The sequence below is a fragment of the Amblyraja radiata genome, chromosome 15 (genome assembly GCF_010909765.2).
Source record: "Amblyraja radiata isolate CabotCenter1 chromosome 15, sAmbRad1.1.pri, whole genome shotgun sequence".
In the NCBI taxonomy this organism is placed as follows: domain Eukaryota; kingdom Metazoa; phylum Chordata; class Chondrichthyes; order Rajiformes; family Rajidae; genus Amblyraja; species Amblyraja radiata.
This window is the reverse complement of record NC_045970.1, coordinates 38,360,328-38,387,681: the sequence shown is the minus strand read 5'-3', so window position 1 is coordinate 38,387,681 and position 27,354 is coordinate 38,360,328. Positions and strand designations below refer to the sequence as shown.

The window sequence follows — 27,354 nt, the reverse complement described above, 5'->3', positions numbered from 1 at the left end:
TAGAATATTTGAAGTTTTATTTGTTTCAGTCATCGACAGCATTACACAGGCACCTTCCAATCGAGTTCCTCGAATCAGAACTATTGCACTGTGCCACAAAAAATTACTGCAGAGATTGCTTCTGTCAATGCATTAATGCATTAATGTGCACCCTGGGAAACCAAAAAGAATAGCCAGTATATTTTCTAACAAATGTGATGATGTGTTGTCAGTAGAGAGACACAAAATGCTGGAGTAGCTCAACGGGTCAGGCAGCATCTCTGGAGGAATGGAGTAGGTGATGTTGAAGAAGGGTTCTGACCTGAAAAACTTCACCTATTCCTATTCTCCAGAGATGCTGCCTCACCCACTGCAGCGTGTGTCTATCTTCGATATAATTCAGCACCTGTAGTTCCTTCCTACAAAATGTGGTGTCGGGGTTCTGGAATCGTCTCTCTCCGATCACAGCTGAGGGAATACATTAAAGTACAAATGATCAGTTGGTTTAATTCACAAAAGAACACAGTAAGTGTGCTGACCAACTTAACTTCACAGCTATCCGTTTACAATGCTCTAAAATAACCTCTACGGGATTCAAAACTGTGCAGCTTACTTTGAGGATTTTCCATTCACATTTCAAATACCTCCCCCCAGGAATAAATCAAAAGTTGAACACTTAACCTTTGCCCAATGTGTTCACTCATTTTGTAGATAGAAGCCAGATAATTCTTCTTCACATTAGCTAACTAGCTCCACTTGGCACTGAACGCTGCGAGAAAACAGGAAGCACAGTGTAAAGGATACCCCAAACAACACACCACCACCATTCCATCACTTGCGTAGCTCAACAAAATCAACCCAGGTTAAAGCTATTGCTGCACACTTTATACACATTAAATAATTGTGTAAGGAAATAAATTAAAGCCTATTAATTCAGTGACGTTTTGTTGATAACTTAGCCCCAGTGCAAAATAAATTCACCTGGTGAATGAACAGCCGACTTGGCCAGAACACATACCGAGTAGATGAGGCTATGGTCAGATTTAGCTCAGGGCATTAATTAACCTCTGCTTAAAAATGTATTAATAAACAAGGCAAAATATTGGACATTCGAGATGATAGTAGATGAACTTGGCGAAGTTCACAACCTTTACCGGCAAGAGTAGTGGCCGTGGGAAAATAATGTTCAGTTGCAAATAGGCAACTTGAATTCTCCACTGCCGTTCCTGAATCTCAGCACGTTTGTTGTGGTAGCAACTAGCCGTTCTTACTTTACTGCCCAATTCTCCCATTTTATTATTAAATTAAGTTTTAAAATAGGTCAAAATAAGATGGCGGGCCGTAGCAGGACACAGGAGCATTATGTGCTCATTTTAGATATCCCATCTCCTCCCTAAAAAAACAAACCTAAGTTCTCTTCCACCTCAGAGTTGGGAGAGATTGGCAGACAAGCTTGTAACACCAACATAAAGTCACACTTATCAACTAAATAGCTTTTCTTCCTTAAAAGTACCCACGTGTACTCAAGGTAGGACTGACCGCATTCAATAACGTTTTACTCTCTGTTGACACAAAATGGATGCAAAGGAAGTCACAGAGCAAGTAACTCGGCAGGTCAGGCAGCATCTCTGGAGAACACGAGTAGGTGGCGTTTCAGGTTCATATACTGGCACTGTGAGGTAGCATCTCTATGCCGCTCCTCAGATCGACCCGTCTTTAGACTTATCCGTGTCCTCCAGAGATGTTGCCTGACCCGCTGAGTTACTCCAGCACTTTGTCTTTGTTTTGTAAACCAGCATCTGCAGTTCCTTGTTTTTTTTTTTTACAAAATTTTGGAAAAAATGTTAAAAGACACAAGATTAATAAAAAGAATGGGGAAGGGGGTTTCTATGCCAAAGGATCGTCAAAAGTATCTAATTCAAAGATGGAGGAGACTGCAGATGATGGTTTACAAAAAAAGAGACAAAGTGCTGGAGTAACTCAGCACATCAGGCAGCATCTCTGGATAATATGAATTGGTGACGTTTTGGGTCCGAAAGGGTCTTCAATGAAGAATTCCCACCCAAAACAACACCTATCCATGTTCGCCAGAAATGCTGCCTGACCCGCTGCGTTACTCCGGTGCTTTGTGTCGCTTTTTTTAAGTAGCATCTGCAATTCTTGCAAAGATTTCTGGTGACAAAGATGGATGGAGAGATATTTGCTGATATGTAAAGTTGTATTGTGATCCCACTCACTCAAGCCAAGCTATTGTTGCACCATGTTTTAGTAATTGAGCAAGACACCAGGATCTATAGCTGTGATGTGGGAGCACGTTGACTCCTTTCACATCCGAGACCACCTTGCTTCTGTAAACGATTGTTAAATAAAACTTCAGAGGACGTTAGAAGCTTTCAAACGTTGATCAGCCTCGATGATGGCTCACCATCAGTACAAATTTACAAAGCGTGTTGCACACCTCAACCCTCTCTCTACCTCAATAATAATTAGGAGCAGGGTCTATAAAACCGCAGGATTTAGTGTTAGAAGCAGACGCAATCCAGTCTGGGCATTACAGCTACTGAAGCAATTATTATTTTACTGCACGCTTGTGTTTCAATCTTGAACGTACCAAAGGATAACTTGGACACCGTTTTAATTCTGCTGTCTCTTAGTCAGGGGATGACAAAGTTAAGAGCTACAAGGTAGTTTCTGCTTGCCTGGAATCAGAGAACATCAGATTCACCACAGGAGAGATGAGGGCCATCCATTCAATTTTTAAGTAGATCCATTTGCAAATCAGCCAATTGCTCGATCTAATCAGGAATCTGGCTCTAAAGGTCAGAGTTTGTATTTCAAGCAGCTTATTTCTCATATTAAGCATTTTAATAAAAAGAACAAATCAGAGGCTGTTACCTCCTCTCATTATGTGGGTGATCATTCTGTGGCTTATAATGCAGCAAATCAGAGAGAATCTTTAAACCTTGCGGTGTATGTGCCCAACTTCAGAGATGAAGCAAGTTGCCCATTCCAAGGGGAACACATGACCTAAATGGGACATCACCTGCCTCTCAACACAGTCTCCTTGACCTCTGGCCAACAGCTTGCTTTCCCCACTGCACCCAATGTGAAGGCAGGAAGCATGGGGAATCAAGAGGAAAGACACTCGTCTCCTCAGTCTGACAACTGGGAGCCAAGGAAGCAGACCGTTTCAAAGACCAGCACCACCTCCTTTCACTCCGCCATCACTGCTCCAGAGAAATAACTTTGTTTGGGAGAGGAAATAAAGGCAGAAAGATCAGCAAAGTGGAATATTAGCAACCTGAACATGAATCTGCTGAGCATACTTGAGTCACAGCAAGATTAAAACCAATAATGCCAAGAGGTGGTGCACTGGAAATAGCAGGCAGCTACAAGACCCTGGTGCAAAATGTTTTGCATTAACAATTATTTTTGGCTTGTTTTTTTTAATATAGATATATATACATGCATGTTTGTATACATGCTATATTGGCTTCTGATTGCAGTTATTTCTTGTTCATGATCAATCGAACTATGTAGACTGAATGCCATTTCACATGCACACCCCTTCCTTCCCCTACTTAAACAGGTGTAATGTAGGGGAGCAGGAGGTCAGGGAGGAGAGCAGGAGAGGGAGGGGAGTTATCTACAGAAGTGCAGACTCATGCCGTAGGTTAGAGGATGAAGTCTGCAGCGAGGAAGGTTTCGATCCCGCCAGGGTATTCAGACTGCGGCAAGGTTGTGGTGAGCGGATGGGAGTAATTATCATGCCCTTTCTCCTCTCCGCGGCGACCCATCCCAATCGAACGAACATTAAGTCACGTCCCTCCTCACAGATGTTTGTTCAAAGCACGGCGGCACGATTGCTTCTGGTAATCGCAGATCTCTTGACATCTTTTCAAAGCAGGAACGCGCTGCCAGGTGGGTTGGGAAGGACGATGAACATAGCAGATTGTTCCATTTTCAGCACGGCCATACATTCACCGTGAAGTGCGCCTGGTTGCAATTTGAACCAAAACCATTAATAGTGCAAAACAAACTGCAGTTCCGGGGCTCAGTAAACAGGAGAGAGTTAAGACAGCGGAGAGAGACTGCGCCTAAAGCATCACAAATTAGCTCAATAGAAGCAGCAGCATCAATTCCAGTGGGTCCAAGCGGAGCTGGGTGTAGAGGAATGATGGAACCATTCGGGGAAGGGTACTTGAATTAAGTGCAAATCCAGAAGAATTCCCCCACGTACACCATTTTGTAGGGACGTAGTGACATCTTGTGCAATGGTCATACACGGGGCAACGCACAAAGCGGGCCCCTCTCGCTCTGCAAGTAGTGACACAAACCCACTGAGGGTGAAGGAGACGAGAACGGTCAGGACCTTCAATCACTATGTTCGCGGGATGGCTCTCCCTCTCTGCGGCCACGCTACCACCACGTGAAGAAGGGTTTCCTGCTCTGGAAGCTCTGTGTGTACAAGTCGTTGCTCCGATGGTGGCTCCGAGTCGTCTCGACGATGACCGGCGGGATGTGGATGAGTTGCAGAGGCGACTTCCCATCCTTCAAAGCCTGTGTGAGGTTCAAGATCTTGGGTTCGGGATGGGGAGGAGGAAGAAGGAGTAGAGGAGAAAACAAACATCACATCAGACTGCGTACAATAGCAGAGATAAATCACATTTTTTTTTTAAAAACACAAATGTGCCGCAGAAAGCATTTTAATGGGATAAATCGCAGCATGGGCCACTAGGTTGTGGGCCGAGCATCAAAAATGTCTAGAAATAAACTTTTGTGACCCAGGTCTCGGAACTACATGAAATTTTGCACAGATTTAGATAAAATATAATTGAGAAGGAAGTCATAACTCGTCAGTGCCAAAAGTTGCACATTAATTAATTAAACTAATTAGAAAATGAGATCAAAAAAGTAAGCGCCATTTAGTGTCCAATGCCCATATTACACCATGGGGAGCCTATTTCCATGTAAGTCTATTTAAACTATTATATATATATAATGACGTGAATATGACTGTAACCATATATAATTATGTATAATTATATTATATAAAAATAATATAATTAATATAGTTGTGTGTGTTATTTGAATGAGACTGCCGCAGAGGTCCGGCTCCAGAACCAGCCTAATTAATGGGTGAGGGCAGTTCCTGTGGGTTCCCCCGTTTACTGAACCCCACTGACTGCCAGTGTGCAGAGTGTGGGTCACGGCCATAATGGGACTGGGGCAGTGCCAGGCTGGGCAAAGGCTAAGGCATCTTCCACTGAGAGGAAAATACTAACCCTAACTCGCCCCCCTTCCAGAGCTGCCCACGCTGGAGCTGGAGCCGCTTCAGGACCGGCTGCGGGCTCCGTACGTGTGGCCCCGCAGCACGTCCACCTCGGCCAGCATGCCCTTCTGGATCGTCGTGGTGATGATGGTGGGGTGCAGCACTGCCTTGCACGCCGCCCGGGCCACCTTTAGCACGCCCATAGCGCCGGCTCCGTCAGTCCGCCCGCTCACTCGCTGCAACCCGACCGACCCCTCGCAGCACTCACTGGCTTACCAACTGCCCGACCGGCTCCTCGCAGCATCCACTGGCGGGCCGACAGCCCGACCAACCCCTTGCTGCACTCACCGGCCTTTCGACAGCCCGACCGATCCTCCACAGCATCCATCGGCCTACCGACAAGCCTGACTGACCGACCCTGACCCTAATCCCGACCCCAATCCTAACCCTAGCTGTACATTTGTTATTTATCATTTTTATTTAACAGTTCACATCATAACTTCATAAAGATAAATCAATGGAAAAACAAAATGATCAGCAAGGTTAGCATTACCTTTATCCTTGGAAACCTTGCTATTGCTATTGATATAATGAGGCAGCCATGATCCCAGAGTCCTTGCTGCCTAGCGACCATAAAGCAAAGCGCGGTATTGGTCAATTTGTGTCCGACCTCAATGTCAAACGTGCATTGACTGGACAATTACTACTCAGAAAATTGGAAATTTGTCATATTTAAACAAAAAGTGCCGGTTTTGTTCTTGACGAGTTTCAGGTATGATTTATATAATATTTTTACACAATATGTTAAAATTTCAGGTAGTTCCGTGAGTTGGATTACGAACCTGAACGAAAAAGCTCCTCGGCCCACAGCCTAAATAGCAAGCAGGTGAGACTAGTGCAGATGAGGCATGTTGGGTCGAAGGGCCTGTTTCCGCACTACATTGCTCTATGACTATGATATGGTTTGGGAACAGCTCCATCCAAGACCGCAAGAAATCGCAGAGTTGTGGAGGCAGCCGACCATCACACAAACCAACCTCCCTTCAATTGACTCCATCTACACTTCACGCTGCCTCGGCAAGGCCACCAGCATAATCAAGGACCAGTCTCACCCCCTCTTCGCCCCTCACCCATCAGGCAAGAAGGTGCAGAAGTGTAAAAACACACACCTCCAGATTCAGGGACAGTTTCTTCCCCGCTGTTATCAGGCAACTGAACCATCCTCTCACAAACTAGAGCAGTCCTGAGCTACCTCATTGGAGACACTCAGACCATTTTTAATTGGACTTTGTGTGTCTGAAGAAGAGCCTCGACCAGAAACGTCACCCATTCCATCTCTCCAGAGATGCTGCCTGTCCCGCTGAGTTACTCCAGCATTTTGTGTCTACCTTTAATCGGACTTTATCTTGCACTAAATGTAATTCCCTTAATCCTGTATCTGTACTCTGTGGACGGCCTGATTTTAATCATGTATAGTCTTTCTGCTGATTGGATGGGATGCAACAAAAAAAGCTTCTCACTGTACTTCGGTACACGTCAGACAATAAACTAAATTAAACAAACTAAACTAAATTAAACCGGATCGGCCGCCTCAACCAGGCCAGGTGCCATACGTTCGGGGGTCTTCCAGGGGGGATTTCAAGTGCGCTATCTGAATTTTGTCCAGATTATAGGAGTTACCAAGTGGACCTGTATAAACAATCCAAGAACATTCAACCAGTGCCTCACCTGCCCTCTCATGACAGAAATTTGCTGGTGGAACTGTCCTCGATCAAAACCAGGATCTTTCTGCAAAAAGAAATGACATTTTAAATTAGTACAAACCCCTCACACCCTGCATCCAGCAGAACAAAAACTAAAATTATTGCCGTGGAATCCTGCTGACATGAATTCACAAACCACAGACTCTATAGAGAATCATCTAAAACTAGCAGTAGAAACAAGGACCTGCAGATGCTGGCTGTTCACAAAATGACACTTTTGTTTTATATTACTTTGGAGATACAGCGTGGAAACAAGCCCTTTGGCCCACTGAGTCCATGCAGTACACCAGCACTATCTTACACACTTGGGACAATTGTACAATTTTACTGAAGCCAATTAACCTAAAAAAAAAACCAACGCTTCTTTGGGAGACGAGAGGAAACCGGAGCACCCGGTAAAAATCCAGGCAGCCACAGGGAGAAATATGGAGGAAATGAACATTAAAGCACACGTGATTGAAGCGGATGAATGGTCCTGACAAAACGTCACCTATCCATGTACAAGCTCTGCACAGTCAGCACCTGTAGTCAGAATTGAACCCGGCTTCCCCATCTTACCACTAAATAGAATAAACCATGTGCGTTCACTCTATTGCGAGTAGTCACTGCTAACCTAAGCATTGCCCTCGCCACCACACAGGTAAAATACAGATTTGCTTTAGTAAGGAATAGCTATTAACCTTGAAGAGCTCATAAAGATCCTCTTCGAGATCTTTGATGAAGTTTGGATCTGAAATCTTCGGAAGAACAAGGTCCTTAATTTCCTGCGAAAATGGTGTCTTTGCTTGAGGTAACCAGGCCCAGTAGAAAGGATCTAAGGGTAAAAGTAAATCTTCCTTAGCCTTCACGTCTTACCAATGTTCTCTCACACAACTCACATCAACCTCTACAGATGTGCCGTAGAAGCATGTTATCGGGATGCATCGCAGCACGGTTTGGGAACAGCTCCATCCAAGAGCACAACAAATTGCAGAGCATTGTGGACGCATCACACAAACCAAACTCTTCCAATTACTCCATTTACACCTCACGCTACCACGGACAAGTCGTACATTTACATAAAATATGAGCAATGGCCTTCATAATTACACTGGCAATGTAATCAGAATTCAATAACAAATGCATGAAAGTATAGAGATACAGCGTGAAAACAGCCCTTCAAGTCCGCACCAACCAACGAGCACCCATACACTTGTTCTATTCACATTAGGATAGAAGACAATTTACAGAAGCCAATTAATCCACAAATCAGCACGTCCTTGGAATGTGAGTGGAAAAAGGAGCACACAGGAATAACCCACACGGTCACAGGGAGAACGTACAAACTCCATACAGGCGGCACCTGTAGTCAGGATCGAACCTGGGTCTCTGGTGCTTTGAGGCAACAACTCTTCCGCTGCGCCACTGTGCCGCCCCTTTCAATAACTTAATACATGAAAAATTAACACCTGATCAAATGACCCACACTAATTTCAGGGCTACATCAATACCGTTCAACTTCTCCCATAGGCTTTTTGCTTCAGTTAACCTCAGGCGTCAAAGCCAGTGCAACTATCCAAAATCAACTCAAGTTCAAAATGAAACTCCCCACATTAATACGGCTGATATTATTCTGTTTCATCTGGGTTTTACTCACATGCCCGCCACGAGTCTGGGTGCTTCAGAGGAAATGCCAATCCGTTGTCTATGGCTGCTATCTTTATTATAGGATCCTTCACCACCACCCAGTCAGGGTCCTGGAAGGAAACACACAACAGATGCTTCAGAAATGTCAAAAGTTTAGCCCACTTTCAAATGTCCCTTTAAATATGTTACACAATAAGAGGGGCACCACTTTTATTATGTAGGAAGGAACTGCAGATGCTGGCTTACACCAAAGATTACACACAAAGTGCTGGAGTAAATCAGCAGGTCAGGGAGCATCTCTGGAGAAAATGAATAGGTGACGTTTCGGGTCGAGACCCTTCTTCAAACTGAGAGTCGGGGGAAGAGGGAAACTAAAGGTATTTAGAAATTCGAGCCACCTCTAGTTTCCCTCTCCCCTGACTCTCAGTCTGAAGAAAAGTCTCAATCCGAATCATCACCTATTACGTTTCACCAGAGATGCTGCCTGACCCACTGAGTTACTCCAAAACTGTGTGTCTATCATAGCTTTTTAAATAAACCTGTTACTCTATTCAGGCTGGTGGCACTGAGCTGACAATTGTGATCACCTCCAAGGCTGGAGATTCTGATCAGAGATGAAACATGCTCATAGAACAGTATAGGGTGGCACAGTGCCACAGCAGTAGAGTTGCTGCCTTACAACGCTGGAGGGTTCAATCCTGACTATGGGTGCTGTCTGTTCGGAGTTTTGCACCTTCTCCCTGCGGGTTTTCTCCGGGTGCTCTGGTTTCCTCCCACATTCCAACGACGTGTAGGTTTAAGTTCAACCAACGGGCTGAGTTCACAGACTGAGATAGAGCTGGTCAGCACAGACTTTGTGGGCCAAAGGGCCAGTTTCCAGGCTGTATCTCTAAACTAAACAGCACCCTTCGGCCGATAATGCCTGTGCCGTACATGACGCAAGACCATTGCTTATATGCCTGCACATAAACAGAGCTGCTAATCTTTGACAGAGCATTTCTGTATTCTAGTACCTGAAAATCAGTATTTTGCTGAGGAAATCAGTATTTTTACATGGTGACATTTTGTTGAAAAAAAAGTTTTATGTGTAGTCATACCCATGTAAGAGTACAAGAATGCATAACTTTGCAACGAATTGACATGTCTTCTACGTACTTTACTTGATAGTACATTCATTGCCATCTCTATAAATACTGCTGTTTGAACGGCTGCTTCCTGCTTTTAGTACCAGATGATGATGTAGAAGCCATTTTGGAAGCCTCCCTCTCCCTCCCTCACGCCCTCTCTCACCCTCCCTCTCTCCCTCCATCCCTCTTTCTCACCCTCCCTCCCCCTTTCCCTCCCACCCTCCCTCTCTCCTTCCATTTTTCCTCCCTCCCTCTTGTATTCCCTCCCTCTCCTCTCCATCCTCTCCCTCTCTCCACCCCAGATTTATAAAACTAATTATTTTATTTTCACTGTACCTTGGTACATGTGACAATAATTAACTTAAACCTAGACCCTCCCAGCTCTCTCTGAACTAAACTAACATTCCTGGTACCAACCTCTGAGGTCACCCGTGCCATTTTGCATTAACAAGCAACTGACATGCATCTTTTTGTTTTCTGGGTAGTTCAGTATATTGTCATGTGAAAAGACTCTTCTGCTGCGAGGGTTTCCAATGAGGTAGATGGTATCATGACTGCTCTCTAGCTGCTGACGGGTCTAGCTTGGATGGGGCATCTTTATCGGCATGGACGAGTTGGGCTGAAGGGCCTGTTTCCGTATTGATCAAAGGATTAAGAGGAGTTAATAAGTTCTCAGAGCAGAATTAGGCCACGGCCCATCGTCTACTCTGTCATGCAATCATGGCTGATCTATCGTTGTCTCTCAACCCCATTTCCCTGCCTTCTGCCCATAATCCCCGACACCCATATCAATCAAGAATTTCCGCCTCAAAATTGGCCTCCACAGCTGTTTGAGGCAATGTATTCCACAGATTCACCACCCTCTGACTAAAGAAATTCCTTCTCATATCCTTTTTAAAGGTGTAAACGAAGCATGTATTGATAGGCGAGTTGAATGCTTCTTCTATTGTTAAGTTATGTACCGCATGCAAAAAGACCGGGTTTTAACTTTGAAGACAAAATAAAACCCAACTCGCCTTCGTGCTAGCTCCATCCGTAGGGCAGTCGTATTTAATCAGCCAGTTATCATTACCTCGATCTGTAAAGAAAAAGAGAGAGAGAGATCGTTGTGATAAAGTCGATGTATTCTCCTTCCCATCAGGCATAGCCAGTTTATAATTTACTTATCATCTTTAAATATTAACAGCACGGAGAATTTCCTTCTTTGGGAAGGAGCCATTATTCAGTTCATTCAGTGTGAATGAAACAACTGGAATCTGGATAGTTTAGTTTAGTTTATTGTCACGCGTACCGAGGTACAATAAAAAGCTTTTGTTGCATGCTAACAAGTCAGCGGAAAGACAATATATAATTACAATCGAGCCGTCCACAGTGTCCTTCTGTAAATTGCCCCGAGTGTGTAGGATAGAACTAGTATATGGGGTGATCATTGGGCCAAAGGGCATGTTTCCACACTGTATCTCTAAACTAAACCTACAAACTCCCACTACAATTAGTCTGAAGAAGGGTCCCAACCTGAAATGTCACCTATCCATGTTCTCCAGAGGAGCTGCCTGACCTGCTGAGTTGCTGCCATACACCCGGGTTCCATCCTGATCTTGGGTGCCTTCTGTGCGTAGGTTTGTAGGTTATTCGGTTCCTGTAAATTGCCCCATGTGTGTCAGATAGAACTTGTGTGTGGGCGATCGCTGGTCGGCGCAGACTCGGTAAGCTGAAGGGCCGGTTTCCACGCTATATCTCTAAACTAAGCCAAACCTTGATACACGTGACAATAATAAATCTAAATCGAAAGAGGTAATCAGTCTGAAGAAGGGTCTTGACCCAAAACGTCACCCATTCATTCTCTCCAGAAATACTGCCTGTCCTGCTGTGGTACTCCAACATTTTGTGTCTATCCTCGAGGTAATCACACAGTTGCAGCAATGGAAAAAGCACAGACCTGTGTTTCTGATGATGTAGTCCAGGACTACCAGCCTCTCGAACTGCATCTGCAGCTGCTGGTTGTTTTTGTCGGGTAAAGGCTCTGCCTCAAACCTGCGCAACCAATAATCCGCGTCTCTATAGCCTTCAACAAACAGCTGGAAGGAACCAACCTATGTAGAAAAGAATTGGGGAAACTCGTTTCACTTCAAGTTAACGTTAGAAGTTTAGTTTAGAGATATAGCGCAGAAACAGGAACTTCGGCCCACCGAGTCAGCACAGACCAGCAATCACCCAAAGCCAACTAACCTACAAACCTGCACCTCTTTGGGATGTGGGAGGAAACCGGAGCGCCCATAGAAAACCCACACAGTCACAGACAAAGAACGTAAAAACTCTGTACAGACAGCACCCATAGTCAGGATCAAACCTGGATCTCTGGTGCTGTACAGCAGCAACTCTACCGCTGTACCACCCTGGGAGCTGGGAAAATATTTCCAAACGATCAGCAGCAGTTGCTGGCCAGTAGTAATTTGCCCCACCTTAAGTGGGCTAAAGAAAATGGCTTCAAGGTTATTTTGGAGAGGCGAGGGGTAGAGGGTGTGGAAATGGAAACATGTCTGTTAATAGCACAGCAAAAACAATTAGAAATGCACTGTAAGTTCAGAATGCTCAGAATAAAAGGATGCACGTTCAAAATGGAGATGTAGAGGAATTTCCTTTTTAGCTAGAGGGTGGCGGATCTATGGAATTCATTGCCCCAGACGGCTGTGGAAGACAAGTCATTCTTGATTAGGAAGGGCGTCTAAGGTTACGGGGTAAAGGCAGGAGAATGGGGTTGAAATTAAAAAATAGATCAGCCAAGATTGAATAGTGTAGTAGAGGGTGGTGAATCACAAGTCAAGTTAACTCTATTTATCACATACACATACAAGATGTACAGTGAAATGAAAGTGGCAACGCCTGCGGGATTGTGCAAAACAACAGAACAGAATCTGTGGAATTATTTGCAATAGACGGCTGTGGAGGCCAAGTCATTGGGTATTTTTAAAGTGGAGATTGATAGAAAAAAAAAGTAGGAACTAATCAGTATGCTGGAATAGGTTAATTCTCCTGTTTTCTCCCGGTTAAAGAGATACGTTTTGAGAAAGTTATTTGGGAGATGCGAGGGAGAGGATGGGGAAATGGAAACATGACCGTTAATGGCATAGCAAACAGCTTAAAATACACAGTTAGCTAGAATAGCTGATTTGCAGGTTGCTGAACTGGAAAACGTTAGAATAAAAAAGTTAAATATCAATGTTTGATGGACTTGCAATCATTGCATCAAATCAGTTGGAAATGGGGTTTGTAGAACACCATTGTTTTTCCAGTCGACTTTTATTGAAATTGTGTGCTTTGCACTGACGTTTGCTTTTTGCAGTCTGCCTTTTAAAAATTTTTTTTAACAATCTTGCAGAATTTGTGTAATTTATGAATAATGTGTAGTTTAGGTTTTTGTGTTGTCTGAATATCTATCCCTATGATGCTGCTATGGCAAGATTTTCATTGTACCTGTACCCCATCATACCTGGTGCCTAGAACTGTACAGCACAGGACCAGTGATCCCCGTACGCTAACACTATCCTACACCTACACACCATGGATAACTTACAATTTCTACCGAAGCAATTAACCTGCAAACCTGTATCTCTTTGGAGATATGGGAGGAAATTAGAGCACCCGGAGAAACCCAACGTAGTCATGGGGAGAACGTACAAACTCTGTACAGACGGCTCCCATAGTCAGGATCGAACGAAGGTCTCTGGCGCTGTGAGGCAGCAATTCTACCGCTATGCCACTGTGCGCCCTTAGGTTTATCTATCTTTCTATAAATCTACCTTTGGTATAAACCAGCAGCTGCAGTTCCTTCTTATCGCATAAACGTGACAATCTGCTTTCAGAGGTGACGTGTGTGAAAAGTTAAAACAAAATAATCGTATTGTTTGATTGCAGAAAGCGTAAACAACAACCGGGAAGGTAAAATATCAGCAGTAATCAGAGGTTTGTACCTTGGGTGGTAGGCCTACCCGATGAAACCGTTGCCCTACTTTTGGCACTTTCTCGAGAGCCAGTTTCTTACCCCGGGATTTCACTCTGTCAATCGCACTGTAGTTGAAAGTTTCACTTGCTAAATGTACTACCTGGAGAAAGGGAGAACGGGCTTTAGAAGCAGTAGGTGACCTCAATTTTCAATCCGCGCTCAGTGTGGTTTTTGGGAACGTTTGTCCTCTTTTCTCCACACCACCTTTCAACAAGGTCATGGAAAATTGGCTTCAAGATGGCGACAAACGGAGGAAAGGAATGGCGCTGTTGAATGGGCTGGGGGCTCACATCAGATATTACCATACACGATGTTGTCAAAAAGCTTGAACGGGTTCAGAGAAGTGTTACCAGGTCTAGAGGGCGTGAGCTATAGGGAGAGGTTGAGCAGGCTAGGACTTGGAGCGCAGGTGGATGAGGGATGATCTTAGACAGGTGTACAAAGTCATGAGAGGAATAGATAGGGTAAACCCACAGAGTAGGGAAATTGAGAATCAGAGGACATAGTTTTAGTGTGGGGACGGAAAGATTTAATAGGAACCCGAAGGGTAACTTTTTTCACACATGGGGTTGTGGGTGTATGGAACAAGCTGCTGGAGAAGGTAGTTGAGGCAGGTGCTTTCGCAACGTTTAAGAAACAGGTACGTGGATAGGTTTAGAGGGATGTAGGCCAAGCGCAGGCAGGTGGGACCAGTGTGGATGGGACACGTTAGATGGCATGGGCAAGTTGCTCTGAAGGGCCAGTTTGCACGCTGTATGACTCTTTGAGGACAGAGGGAAAATACGGTTAAAACAACAAAGAGTACATGCACACAATGCAAAGACCTACCTTAGTCCTTGGTACGATATTCAGCCCCAGTTTCTGGTCCACCAAGCTTGCCCCAGCCTCTGAGAGATAACCCTGATTGAGAACGAGACAGTCTCTGCCAAAACAACATGGACAGCACAGTTTCTGCAGCCATTTGGTCCACTTGGGGTTCAGGTGTCCGTATGGCTCCTCGTTTTTAGGTTTAAAAACACCTATGATGCTCTGTAGGTAGAGAGAAAACAGCCCTGTCAGAAATGTTCCCAGTATTTGAACAGATCAAGAAACTACAAGTGACAATCTTTCTTCACGATGTTTTCAATGAGCCGATATTAATAATTGATTCAGTACAAAAGGATTAGACCAAATATGAATGTCATAGTCATACAGCACAGAAACAGGGCCTTCGGCTCAACACGTCCACACCGACCAAGATGTCCCATCTATTCTAGTCACAGCTACCTGCATTTGGCCCATATCCCTCTAAACCTAGGCATGGTGATGCCACGGTAGAGTTGCTGCCTTACAGCGCCTGAGACCCAGGTTCGATTCTGATCTGTATGAACACGTCTGGTATGGAGTTTGTATGTTCCCTCCATGACCGCATGCGTTTCCTCCGGGTGCTCCAGTATCCTCCCACATTCCAAAGACTACAAAAGAATTAGCATAACTATGCACGTCATATAGTCACACAGCACAGAAACAGGCCCTTTGGTTCAACTTGCCCACGATGTCCTATCTACTCTAGTCCCAGCTGCCCACGTTTGGCCAAATCCCTCTCCTGTCCATATACCTATCCAAATGTATTTTAAATGCTGTTACAATACCTGCCTCAACTACCCCCTCTGGCATATATCCATCTGAAGGAGATAGGGCACAAAGTTTTGAAGTAACTCATTGGGTTAGGAGCATCTCTGGAGAAAAAGGATGGGTGGGTGACGTTTCGGCTCGGGACACTTCTTCATACGAGTTCCGAACCAAAACATCACCCACCCTTTTCATCCGGAGATGCTGTCTGACCCACTAAGTTACTTCAGCACCTTGGGTCTATCTTCAGTGTAAACCAGCATCTGCAGTTCCTTCGTACACAAAACAAGGTTTCTCAATGCATTTATGCAATGCGACAATAATAAACCATGCCAAAAAAAAATTTAAATGCATAACTTTGATCCCACTAGGGTTAAATTGCAAAAAAAAAAATTTCAATAAAATGTAATGAGGGGGCATTCTTGCCTCGCCAGCACTAACAATGACTTGCACATTCAGGAATCTACTTCTTGGCAGAGACAAGGGAACCCAGTGCACCAAACAGCAATCAGCTGTGAAACCAAGCCCAGCTTCTACCCATTAAGCCAGATATGCACCGACCATAAGATAGCTTGGCAAAATGGCTCGTTCAATCAAATGAAATCAAATTACACAAAAGATACAAAGTGCTGGAGTAACTCAGCGGGTCAGGCAGCATCTCGGAGCATGTCTCTCAATATGGACAGGTGACGCTTCGGGTCGAGGCCCTTCTTCACACCGAGTCAAACCCTTTCATTCACTCACTCGTTTTATTTTAAATACGACCACCCTGTTACTGGCTGTGTAGGAAGAAACTGCAGATGCTGGTTTACACCGAAGATAGACACAAAATGCTGGAGTAACTCAGTGAGTTAGGCAACATCTCTGGAGATAAGGAATAGGTGAATTTTCAGGTTGAGATTTGTGTCTATCGCCCTGCTACTGAGTTCCAGCCTTTACTCCGAGACCATTCTCCAACTACATTTTCCCGTTGATTGATTGGAAAATACAGTATGGGACAGGCCTTTCAGTCGACTGAGCCCACGCCGACCATTGGTCACCCGATCACACTCGGTGACAATGGAGACATATGGTTTAGGTTTATTCTTGTCACGTACAGTGAAACGCTTTGTTTTCAATGCTATCCAATCAGATATACTATACATAAATACAACCGTCAAACTCACGTACAATATGTAGAGCTAAGGGGAAGATAGAGAGTGCAGAAAATGTTTACTTAGGTTTTATAGTTTTCGTATGTGAGAAAAGCCAACTAAGAGTCCAACAGAAGGACTGGTGGTATCTTTCCCAACAATAGATGGAGTGTTTAGGGATACAACATGGAAACCCCATTTGACCCCATTCTCCTGCCTTCTCCCCGTAACCTTTGACACCCTGACTAATCAACAACCAATCAATCTCCGATTTTAAAATGCCTAATGACAGCCTCCACAGTGCCTGTGGCAATGAATTCCAGATTCACCACCCTCTGGCCAAAAAATAAATTCCTCTTCATCTTCATTTTGAAGATGTGTCCTTTTATTCTGAGCATTCAAAAGTTCTTAAGTTATGGGGACAGAATTACGCCATTTGGCCCATCAAGTCGACTTCACCATTCAATCATGGCTGAACTATTTTTCCCTCTTGACCCCATTCTCCTGCCTTCTCCCTGTAACTTCTGACGCCCATATTAATCAAGAGTCTATTAATCTCTGCTTAACCTTCTGGCCATCGTCTCCTTTGCTCAGGGCGCTTCTCCTCAGACAGCTGAAGGCAGAGACAGTATTAGACAGTATTCTCATCTACATTTGTTCTCATCTTACTGCTGGGAACCGCGCATTAACCCTGGTCACAGCTTGTGTGCAGAAGTGAGAGCATATGGCACTCTTGGGAAAAGCCATTCTTCATGAAATGGTGGTATGCAAATAACAAGAATAAACTTGCATGAAGAGGCTCATCTTTACAGCAGAATCTTTCAGCCAGAGTAATAAACCTTGCCTGAGGAAGATAGAGGCATAGAGTGAATGTGGAAAGGATGGTTCCACTGGTGGGAGAGTCTCGGACCGGGGGCCATAGCCTCAGAATTAATGGGCGCTCTTTTAGAAAGGAGGCGAGGAGGAACTTCTTTAGTCAGAGGGTAGTTAATCTATGGAACTCATTACCACAGAGGGTTATGGAGGCCAAACCAGTATCATCGGTGCCCCGCTCCCTGCCATGGATGCCCTCCACCGAAAACGGTGTCTGAAACAGGCTGGGAAGATCATTAAAGACCCCTCCCACCCCAACCATGGACTGTTTGCCCTCCTCCCATCAGGGAGGCGGTACAGGAGCCTCAGGTCTCGTACCAGTAGGATGAGGAACAGCTTCTACAATCATACCGTCGCATTGCTGAACTTGGAGTCCCGCCGATAGATTCCTCCGGTCCCTCCGTCCCCATTGTTTAATTATTCTGTATTTTTTATTATTCTGTATCCTCTTTTTTTTTTAAATTTCTATATTGCACTACTACGGACTGACGCAAAACTGCATTTCGTTGTACCCATACTCAGTATTTGCGCAATGACATTAAAGTTGAATTGAATTGAATTGAATTGAATTGAGTTCTAAGGCAGAGATAGACAAATTCTTGATTAGAATGGGTGTCAAGGGTTATGGGGAGAAGACTGGAAAATGGGATTAGGAGGCAGAGATCAGCCATGAATGAATGGGGGAGTGGATTTGATGGGCCGAATGGCCTCATTCTACTCCTATAATTTGAGAACTTGTAAAGGGCCGCACTGGAAACAAAATTTAATTTAGCCAACAACAGACCATTGTGGGTTCTACCATTCCTTGGTCATCAGTGCCGCCTCTGATTTGTTCTGAACCTTTTCATATCTCTATTGCCCGCCCTGCCCCCCCCCCCCCCCAGACTGAAGGGTTTCGACACTAAACGGCACCTATTCCTTTTCTCCAGTGATGCTGCTCAACCCGCTGAGTTACTCCAGTATTTTTGTGACTATATTTGGAATAAAGCTCAGGAAGTCATTAAAGTAAACCCTTGTTATTACAGACTTCTTTCTAACAGATTTCGGTGATAACGGACAGACCGTCCGACCTTCATCACCAGGCTGCAGACGCCACCACCAGTTTGCACCACATCCCGGCCACTTCCTCGCGGGACATACACCTGCAGTTCCTTGTTTCTACTACTTACACAATGATACTCGATTACTCAATAATCCCATACTCAGTTATAGTGAACAATCAGCAATAATGGACACCATTTCTCATCCCCACCCCCAGGGGCTACTGTATTACTCCAGACTCCTAAATCTTGAGGTTGCTCCAACGTAAAACATATCTACTCAATAACATCAAACATGAAACAGAATTGAAAGTGAAGAGTTCGCATTCAAAGCTCAGGCATTGAGCAGAGTTAGAAAGTCATGATGCAGCTTTATAGGGCTATGATTACGCCGCATTTGGAGACGTGTGTGTTTAGTTTAGTTCAGAGATTTAGACATTTCAGCCCACTGAGTCAGTCAATGATCACCCGTGCACTAGTTTTATCCCACACACTAGGGACAATTAATGTACAAAACTGCACATCTTTGGAGTGTGGGAGGAATCCAGAGCACCCGGAACAAACTCACATGTTCCCATGGAGAATGTATAATCTCCTTCCAGACAACACCCATAGTCAGAATCGAACCAGTGTCTCTAGCGTGGAGGTAGCAACTCTACCGCTGCACCACTGTCCCGCACTAAGTGAAATCAAAAGTGGTGGGGAACTCCACTGCAAATATCACGGTGTGGTATATACAAAGTAACACTAAAGCATTTGGCATGCTTGTTTCCATAGGTCGGAGTATTGAGTATAAGAATCAGGAAGTCATGATGCATTTCATAAGACTTTGGTTAGGCCCCATTTGGAGTATTGCATGCAGTTCTGGTTGCCCCATAACAGGATTTGGAAGTTTTGGAGAGGGTGGAGACGAGTTTTACCAGATATGATGCATGGATTCGAGGGCATTAGTTACAGGGAGAGTTTGGACAGACTTGGATCGTTTTCTCTGGATCACCGGTGGTTGCACAGTGACCTGATAGAAGTATGTCAAATTATGAGAGTCATAGATAGCATAGTCAGTCAGAACCTTTTTCTTCGGATGGAAAAATACTAGAGGACGTAGCTTTAAGGTGAGGGGTAAAGTTTAAAGGAGATGTGTGGGGCTTTTTCTTTTTTAAAGAGGATGGTGGGTGCCTAGAACCTGCTGACAAGGGTGGTGGTTGAGGCAGATATATCAGTGGCATTAAAAAGCCTTTTGAATAGGCCCATGGCTCTGCAGGGAATGGAGGGATACAAGTTATGTGCAGGTAAATAAGTGCTGGTCTAGGCATCATGTTTGCCACAGGCAAGTGGGCCGAAGCGTTTGTTCTTGTGCTCTACTGTTCTATGTTTAGTGACTCACACATGCCTATTCCCAAGAAATCTAGTGCTAAGGAGGGCATTACTCAAAGCAAAGTGCCTTGGAGATTTGTTGTAGAACAGAGGGGCCAAGGGGTGCAGTCATATACCTTGAAAACAGGCTTTTCGACCCAACTTACGCACGCTGACCAACATGCTCATCTACACTGGTCTCACCTACCTGCGTTTGGTCCATATCCCTCTAAACCTATCCTATCAATGTACCTGTCTAAATGTATCTTAAACATTGTGATGGTGCTTCCTCTGGAAGCTCGTTCCATACACCCACCACCCTTTGTGCAAAAACGTTTGCCCTCAGGTCCCTAATAAATCTTTCCCCCCTCACCTTAAACCTATGTCCTCTGGTTCTCAATAATCCTATTCTGGGTAAAGGACTGTGAATTAACCCCATCTGTTCCTCTCATGATCTTGTACACCTTGACAAGATCACCCCTCATCCCCCTGCGCTACAGGTAATAAAGTACAAGCCTGCTCAACCGTTCCCGATAGCTCAGGCCTTAAAGTCCTGTCAACATTCTCGTAAATCTTTTCCGCATCTTTGGTGGTGTAGGTATGTGCAATACTTGCCTTATGATCTAGATATTGAGTGCAGGAGTCATGTTTCAACTATACAAGATGTTGGCATGCCACATTTGGAGTTGTGTGTACAGTTCTGGTTGCCTTGCTACAGAAAGAATGTCATTAAACTGGAAAGGCCATGAAAATATTTGTTAAGGATGATACTGGAACTGGTAGCTTCGAGTTGGAGAAGTCGACTAGGCTGGGTCTTTTTTTTCCCCTGGAGCATAGGAAGCCGAGGAGTGATATGTAGATGTATAGGACCTGCATTAGGACACTGTGCATGTAATTGATCTGAGGATTGCTGGATGCATGCAGGTTAGGAATGAAACAGCAGAATTTTGGATAACTTCATGTTTGATAGGGTAGAAGATGGAAGAATATTCTATCCAATCCTTCCAGTGTTATACTTGAAGCAACAAAAGTAGGGAAGAGAGTTTCAAGGGCCAAACCAAACAGCAAGATTGAATTGGAAATAAGCACAATGATGATGGCACCAATTCATCGGGGGGGGGGGTCTCCCACTATTGGCTGTGGAAATTTATGCCACAATCCAAAAATGTTAGTCAAGAAGTTAAGCCTGAGGTAGAGCTATTAATCAAAACAAAATAATACTTTATTTTCAATAAATTGTGGGTGGGGAGGTCTAGAGCAGTTTTGTTGGATTCAACTAATAGCACATGGAAGAATGCAACACCATTCAGTCCACAGGGTCAGTGCTGAAGATGATTTCAAGTTAAACCATCGCCTGTCTGCACATCATACAATAGACAATAGCTGATCATCCAACTCAGTATCCCGTACCTGCCTTCTCTCCATACCCTCTGATCCCCTTAGCCACAAGGGCCACATCTAACTCCCTCTTAAATATAGCCAATGAACTGGCCTCAACTACCCTCTGTGGCAGAGAGTTCCAGAGATTCACCACTCTCTGTGTGAAAAAAGTTTTTCTCATCTCGGTTTTAAAGGATTTCCCCCTTTTCCTTAAGCTGTGACCCCTTGTCCTGGACTTCCCCAACATCAGGAACAATCTTCCTGCATCTAGCCTGTCCAACCCCTTAAGAATTTTGTAAGTTTCTATAAGATCCCCTCTCAATCTCCTAAATTCTAGAGAGTATAAACCAAGTCTATCCAGTCTTTCTTCATAAGACAGTCCTGACATCCCAGGAATCAGTCTGGTGAACCTTCTCTGCACTCCCTCTATGGCAATAATGTCCTTCCTCAGATTTGGAGACCACAACTGTACGCAATACTCCAGGTGTGGTCTCACCAAGACCCTGTACAACTGCAGTAGAACCTCCCTGCTCCTATACTCAAATCCTTTTGCTATGAAAGCTAACATACCATTCGCTTTCTTCACTGCCTGCTGCACCTGCATGCCTACTTTCAATGACTGGTGTACCACGACACCCAGGTCTCGCTGCATCTCCCCTTTTCCTAATCGGCCACCATTTAGATAGTTTGCTTTCCTGTTTTTGCCACCAAAATGGATAACCTCACATTTATCCACATTATACTGCATCTGCCAAACATTTGCCCACTCACCCAGCCTATCCAAGTCACCTTGCAGTCTCCTAGCATCCTCCTCACAGCTACCACTGCCCCCCAGCTTAGTGTCATCCGCAAACTTGGAGATATTGCCTTCAATTCCCTCGTCCAGATCATTAATATAACCTTCAACCTTCTAAATTCCAGAGTACACAAGCCCAGCCGCTCCATTCTTTCAACGTATGACAGTCCCACCATCCCGGGAATTATCCATATTTCTCCATTTCCTGTACTTCCAGGTGCCTATCTAAAAGCCGTTTAGATGTTACTATTGTATCTGCCTCCACCACCACCCCAGGCGGTGCATTCCAGGCATCAAGCACCCTCTGTGAAAAAAGACTTGCCCCACTCATCCCTTTAAACCTTACCTTAAAACAGTGCCTTCAAGTCTCTAGATATTTTCACCCTGAGTGGAACAATTCAAGAGAAGTATAGAAAAATGAACTGTAGACGCTGGTTTACAGAAGGACACAAAACGCTGAAGTAACTCGAGTGAAGCAGCATCTCTGGAGAGCATGGATAGGTGACATTTCAGGAAGGACAGTCCCGACCCGAAACCTCCCCTATCCATGTTCTCCGAGATGCTGCCTGACCCACTGAGTTACTCCTACACGAGTCCTTTTATTTCAGCAGCTCATGGTTTAGATTAGTTTTGCAGTGACTCGTTGTCACGCATTTGATTTTTAATCCTTGCTTATCAGGGTTTCCAGCATTCTAGCACAGATAAAGCAACGCAAAGAACAATGAGGCACAAGCTAAACATTTGCACAGTTGCCTCGTGTGCATCAGCTTCTATCATTTTCAGACAGGAGTAAATACGGAGCCGATAACTCAGTGGCACAGCGGTAGAGTTGCTGCCTCACAGCACCAGGTTCAATCCTGACCTCGGGTGCTGTCAGTACAGAGTATGTACCTTCTCCCCGTGACCGCGTGGGTTTCTTCCAAGTGCACTGGTTTCCGCCCACACTCCAAAGACGTGCAGGTTTGTAAGTTAATTGGCTTCTGGAAATCGTCCCTAGTGTGTAGGATAGAACTAGTGGACGAGGTGATTGATGGTCGGCACAGACTTGTTGGGACGATGTATCTCTAGAACTCACTGACTTCTTACACTCAGAACTCAAAGCTTTTCGATGTTCTGTACTTGATCAGGAACTTGCAAAACCGTAGGTCGCAAGATAATCTGCTGTTAGCCTTAATCGTTTTACAGCAAAGTAGTGCCCTGCAAATGGACAAGAGAACTCAAGTAGATCTTATATTCGTAAGACCCACAGTACCCCGGCCATGCTCTCATTTCACTCCTGCCCACAGCAAGTAGGTATTGGAGTCTGAAAACTGTAATGTCAAGGTTCAGGAACAGCTTCTTCCAAACAAGCATCAGGCTACTGAACACTGCGAACACTATTGAACAGTTTCTTCCCAGCTGCCATCAGGCAACCGAACCATCCTGCCATCAACTAAAGAGTGACCATGAGCTACGATCTACCTCATTAAAGACCCTTGGACTATCTTTACTGGACTTTACCCTGTTATTCCCTTTATCCTGTATCTGTACAGTGTGGATGGTTCCATTGTAATCAAGTATAGTCTCTTCGCTGACTGGTTAGCACACATCAAACGCGTTTCACTATACCTCAATGCAGTTAACTAAACTATGAACTCCAAACTGCCTGGGTTGCACCAAGGACTGTGGGCTTTGTTTTGTTTTTACACGATATTGGGGCTTTTTATTAATTGAACATTGGTTGCTTATTAAATTATCTATTGAGTATGTATTTACAAAACTATTGTGCTGCTGCAAGTATGAATTTCATTGTTCCGTTTCAGTACATATGACAGTAAAACACTTGACCCTAGACTTGATCTAAAACAAGTGCCTAGACCTCTCATTGGGCAGATGTATTAAAAGTTACAAAAATTGCAAATGCTGGAACTCAAATAAAATCAGTAAACTCAGGAAAATACTCGGGCCAGACACCCTTAGTGAAGAGAGAAAGTTAATATTTCAGGACAAATGCTCTGCCTCAGTACTTTGACTTGCCTTCCCCATCTCTCTGCCACCTAGATTAAAATTGTTTCCTTTTGCATGCTCATGCAGTTTTTGACCCGAGTCATTAACCGTTTTCCTCTCTCTATTGACCAGCTGACATCCCCCTGTCCCTGAAACGTTGAATTTATTTGAGGCTGGTGTATTTTCTTGAACGTAGAGTTTGAAACAATGCATCCCTTCCATTGAATCCATCTACTCTACACGCTGCCTCGGCAAGGCCACCAGGAAAATGAAGGATGAGTCTCACCCCAGACCTTCTTCTCTCCTCTCACATCAGGCAAGAAGTACATAAGTATGAAAACGCACACCTTCAGATTCAGGAAGTTTTTCCAAGCTCTGGTCGGACAATTGAACCATCCTATCATCAGCTAGAGAGTGGTCCTGACCTCCCATCTATCTCATTGGAGACTTTTGAACTATCTTTAATCAGACTCTAATGTTATATCTTGCACTAAATGTTATATCCTTTATCTGGGCACTGTGGATGACTTGGCTGTATTCATGGACAGACTTTTCTTTGACTGGGTAGCACGCAAAACAAAGCTTTTCACTGTACCTCGGTACACATGATTATAATAACCTAAAACTAAACGCATAAAGTCAGTTTATTAACAGGCTCCATGCCTCACTTAATGAAGCAGATGCAGGGACTACTTTGGTCTCATTGAGGGAATCAGTCACGGTCAAGATGCAATAAACTGCACAGAGATTCCATTCAGTTCCATTCATTGAGCAGTGACTGTAATTCTAATATACTGCCCCTCCGCATGCTATGAATGCTCTTTCTGTGGACTCCCGCACACAAGAACAACCTCCAGGTTACGTTATTATTGCCACGTGCACCGAGGTAGAGTGAAAAGCTGTTTTGTTCCATGCTAGCCAGTCAGCAGAAAGACTATACATGATTACAATCAAACTGTCCGCAGAGTACAGATACTGGATAAAGGGAATAATGTTTAGTGCAAGATAAATTGCAGTAAAGTCCATTTCTATTGTTCGAATGTCTCCAATAGAGTAGATGGTAGGTCAGGACCACTCTGGTGAGAGGACGGTTCAGTTGCCTGATAACAGCCGGGAAGAAACTGTCTCTAAATCTGGAAGTGTGCATTTTCAAACTCCTGTACGTCTTGCCTGATGGGAGAGGAGAGAAGAGAGAGCGACCGGAGTGAGGCTGGTCCTTGATTATGCTGGTGGCCTTGCCGAGGCAGCGTGAAGTGTGTGATGGTCTGGGCTGCTTCCACAATTCTCTGCAATTTCTTGCAGTCCTGGATGGAGCCGTTCCAAAACCATGGTGATACATCCCAATAAAATATTAAATTTAATAAATGTTATTAAATCGAAGACCAGCCTTGAAAACAAAACCTTTTATCAACAAAGCCTCCCACTGTAATCAGACACCATTGTTTCTTATGGACCAAGGCAAATTCACTGCAGGAGGCTGCTTGAGAGAGCAGCTTTGGAAACTGGCAACTACAATTAACCACGAGGACCCCCTGATTTATGGGGCAACACAGAGCTACTCGTAACTCAGGAGCCACTGTCCTCCCTCCCTGCCCCCCACCTCTCCCCTTTCCCTGGGGGTATCTAAGGAAGTAGCTGCCACACTCCCCCCACTCTCCTATTCCTCTCTTCCCCCGTCCCCACTCATCCCATGGGAGTCTCTGATGAAATAGCTCCCACTATCACTCCCCCACTCACCCAACATCCCCCGGGGGGTCTCTGATGAAGTAACTGAACCTCTCCCCCTCACTTCCGTCTCTCACTCCTCCCTCTCTTCCCCGGTACTCACACCGAGTGTCACTTATGAAATTGCCCCCCCGTCCCCGTCTCCCACACCCTAGTGAAGTAGCTGCCCATTTCCTCTCTGCCCTCTCTCTCTGTTATCACCCCTCTCCCCTGTACTCACACCTGGGTTCTCTGTCCCCCTGTACTCACCCTGTGTGTCCTCTCTCCCCCAGTACTCACCGCCAGGGTCCACTCACCCCCACTATCCCTGGGTCCTCTCTCCACCTGTCCTCACCTCCTGGGTCCTCACCCCCCAGGGTTCTCTCTCCCCCCTGGGCCCTCACCCCCTGGGCCCCTCTCCCCCCCTGGGCCCCTCTCCCCCCCTGTACTCACCCCCTGGGCCCCTCTCCCACCCTGTACTCACCCCCTGGGCCCTTCTCCCCCACCCCCCAGGCCCCTCTCCCCCCCCTGTACTCACCCCCTGGGCCCCTCTCCCCCCTGTCCTCACCCCCCAGGCCCCTCTCCCCCCCTGGGCCACTCTCTCCCCCTGTCCTCACCCCCTGGGCCCCTCTCTCCCCCTGTCCTCACCCCCTGGGTCCCTCTCCCCCCCTGTACTCACCCCCTGGGCCCCTCTCCCCCCCCCCTGTACTCACCCCCTGGGCCCGTCTCCCCGCCCCCTGTACTCATCCCCAGGGTCCTCATCCCCTGGGCCCCTCTCCCCCCCTGTCCTCACCCCCAGGGCCCCTCTCCCCCCCTGTACTCACCCCCAGCCCCTCTCCCCCCTGTACTCATCCCCAGGGTCCTCACCCCCAGCCCCCCTCTCTCCCCCCCTGTACTCACCCCCTGCGGGTCTCTGCTGAAGTAGCTGCCGCTGGAGCCCTGGCTGATGCGCTGCGGGTGGACGCCCAACTCCTGCGCCTGCTCCGCGCGCCGCAGCGCCTCCGCCATCTCGGGCTCGTCCGGGAACTCGTTGAGGACGGCGGGCGCGTGCCCGTGCCAGTGCGCGTGCCCGCCCAGCAGCGGCTGGCGCTCGTGCCCGCGGCCGCCGGGGGAACCGGGCGGAGAGGAGGAGGAGGAGGAGGCGGCGGCGGCGGGTACACGCACCGCGCCGCCCGCTCCCGCCGCCCCCCGGCTGGCCGTGACCACCGTGGCCAGGTAGGTGTCGGGCGGCGGCTGGAGCGGCGAGCGCAGCGGGCTGGTCTCGTCCATGGAGCAGCGAAGCGGCGGCAGCGGCAACAGCAGCGGTCCAACCGACTGTCTCCCTCCCTCCACTGCCCGCACCGATGGCGCAGCTTCCGGTCCGCTTTCCTGCTTCCGGCAGGGGGTCATGACAGCTTCCAGTGATGATGTCATGCTGTCCAGACATAGCCCCGCCCCCCCCCCTGTCACCCCACGTGACGGCCAGGGCAATCACGTTGCTCATCCTTCAGATCAAGGAAGTCATAGATACACAGATACATAGAAAATAGGTGCAGGAGTAGGCCATTCGGCCCTTCGAGCCTGCACCGCCATTCAATATGATCATGGCTGATCATCCAACTCAGTATCCCGTACCTGCCTTCTCTCCATACCCCCTGATCCCTTTAGCCACAAGGGCCACATCTAACTCCCTCTTAAATATAAAGGTCTTGGGATCAATGGGACCTTT

The 27,354-nt window shown here is 45.9% G+C and overlaps 1 protein-coding gene across 1 annotated transcript; it reads right to left on the bottom strand.

The window, feature by feature from the left end:
* Positions 1 to 26,977, bottom strand: pi4k2a (phosphatidylinositol 4-kinase type 2 alpha). Its single transcript, XM_033034124.1, has 9 exons — positions 26,547 to 26,977; positions 14,599 to 14,799; positions 13,739 to 13,870; positions 11,707 to 11,860; positions 10,784 to 10,845; positions 8,651 to 8,750; positions 7,695 to 7,828; positions 6,980 to 7,039; positions 1 to 4,557 (listed from the first exon to the last, which is right to left on the bottom strand). Exons 1-9 carry the CDS (start codon positions 26,913 to 26,915, stop codon positions 4,399 to 4,401), a joined length of 1,371 nt encoding a protein of 456 aa, XP_032890015.1. The 5' UTR covers positions 26,916 to 26,977; the 3' UTR covers positions 1 to 4,398.
* Positions 26,978 to 27,354: the final 377 nt, after the last annotated feature.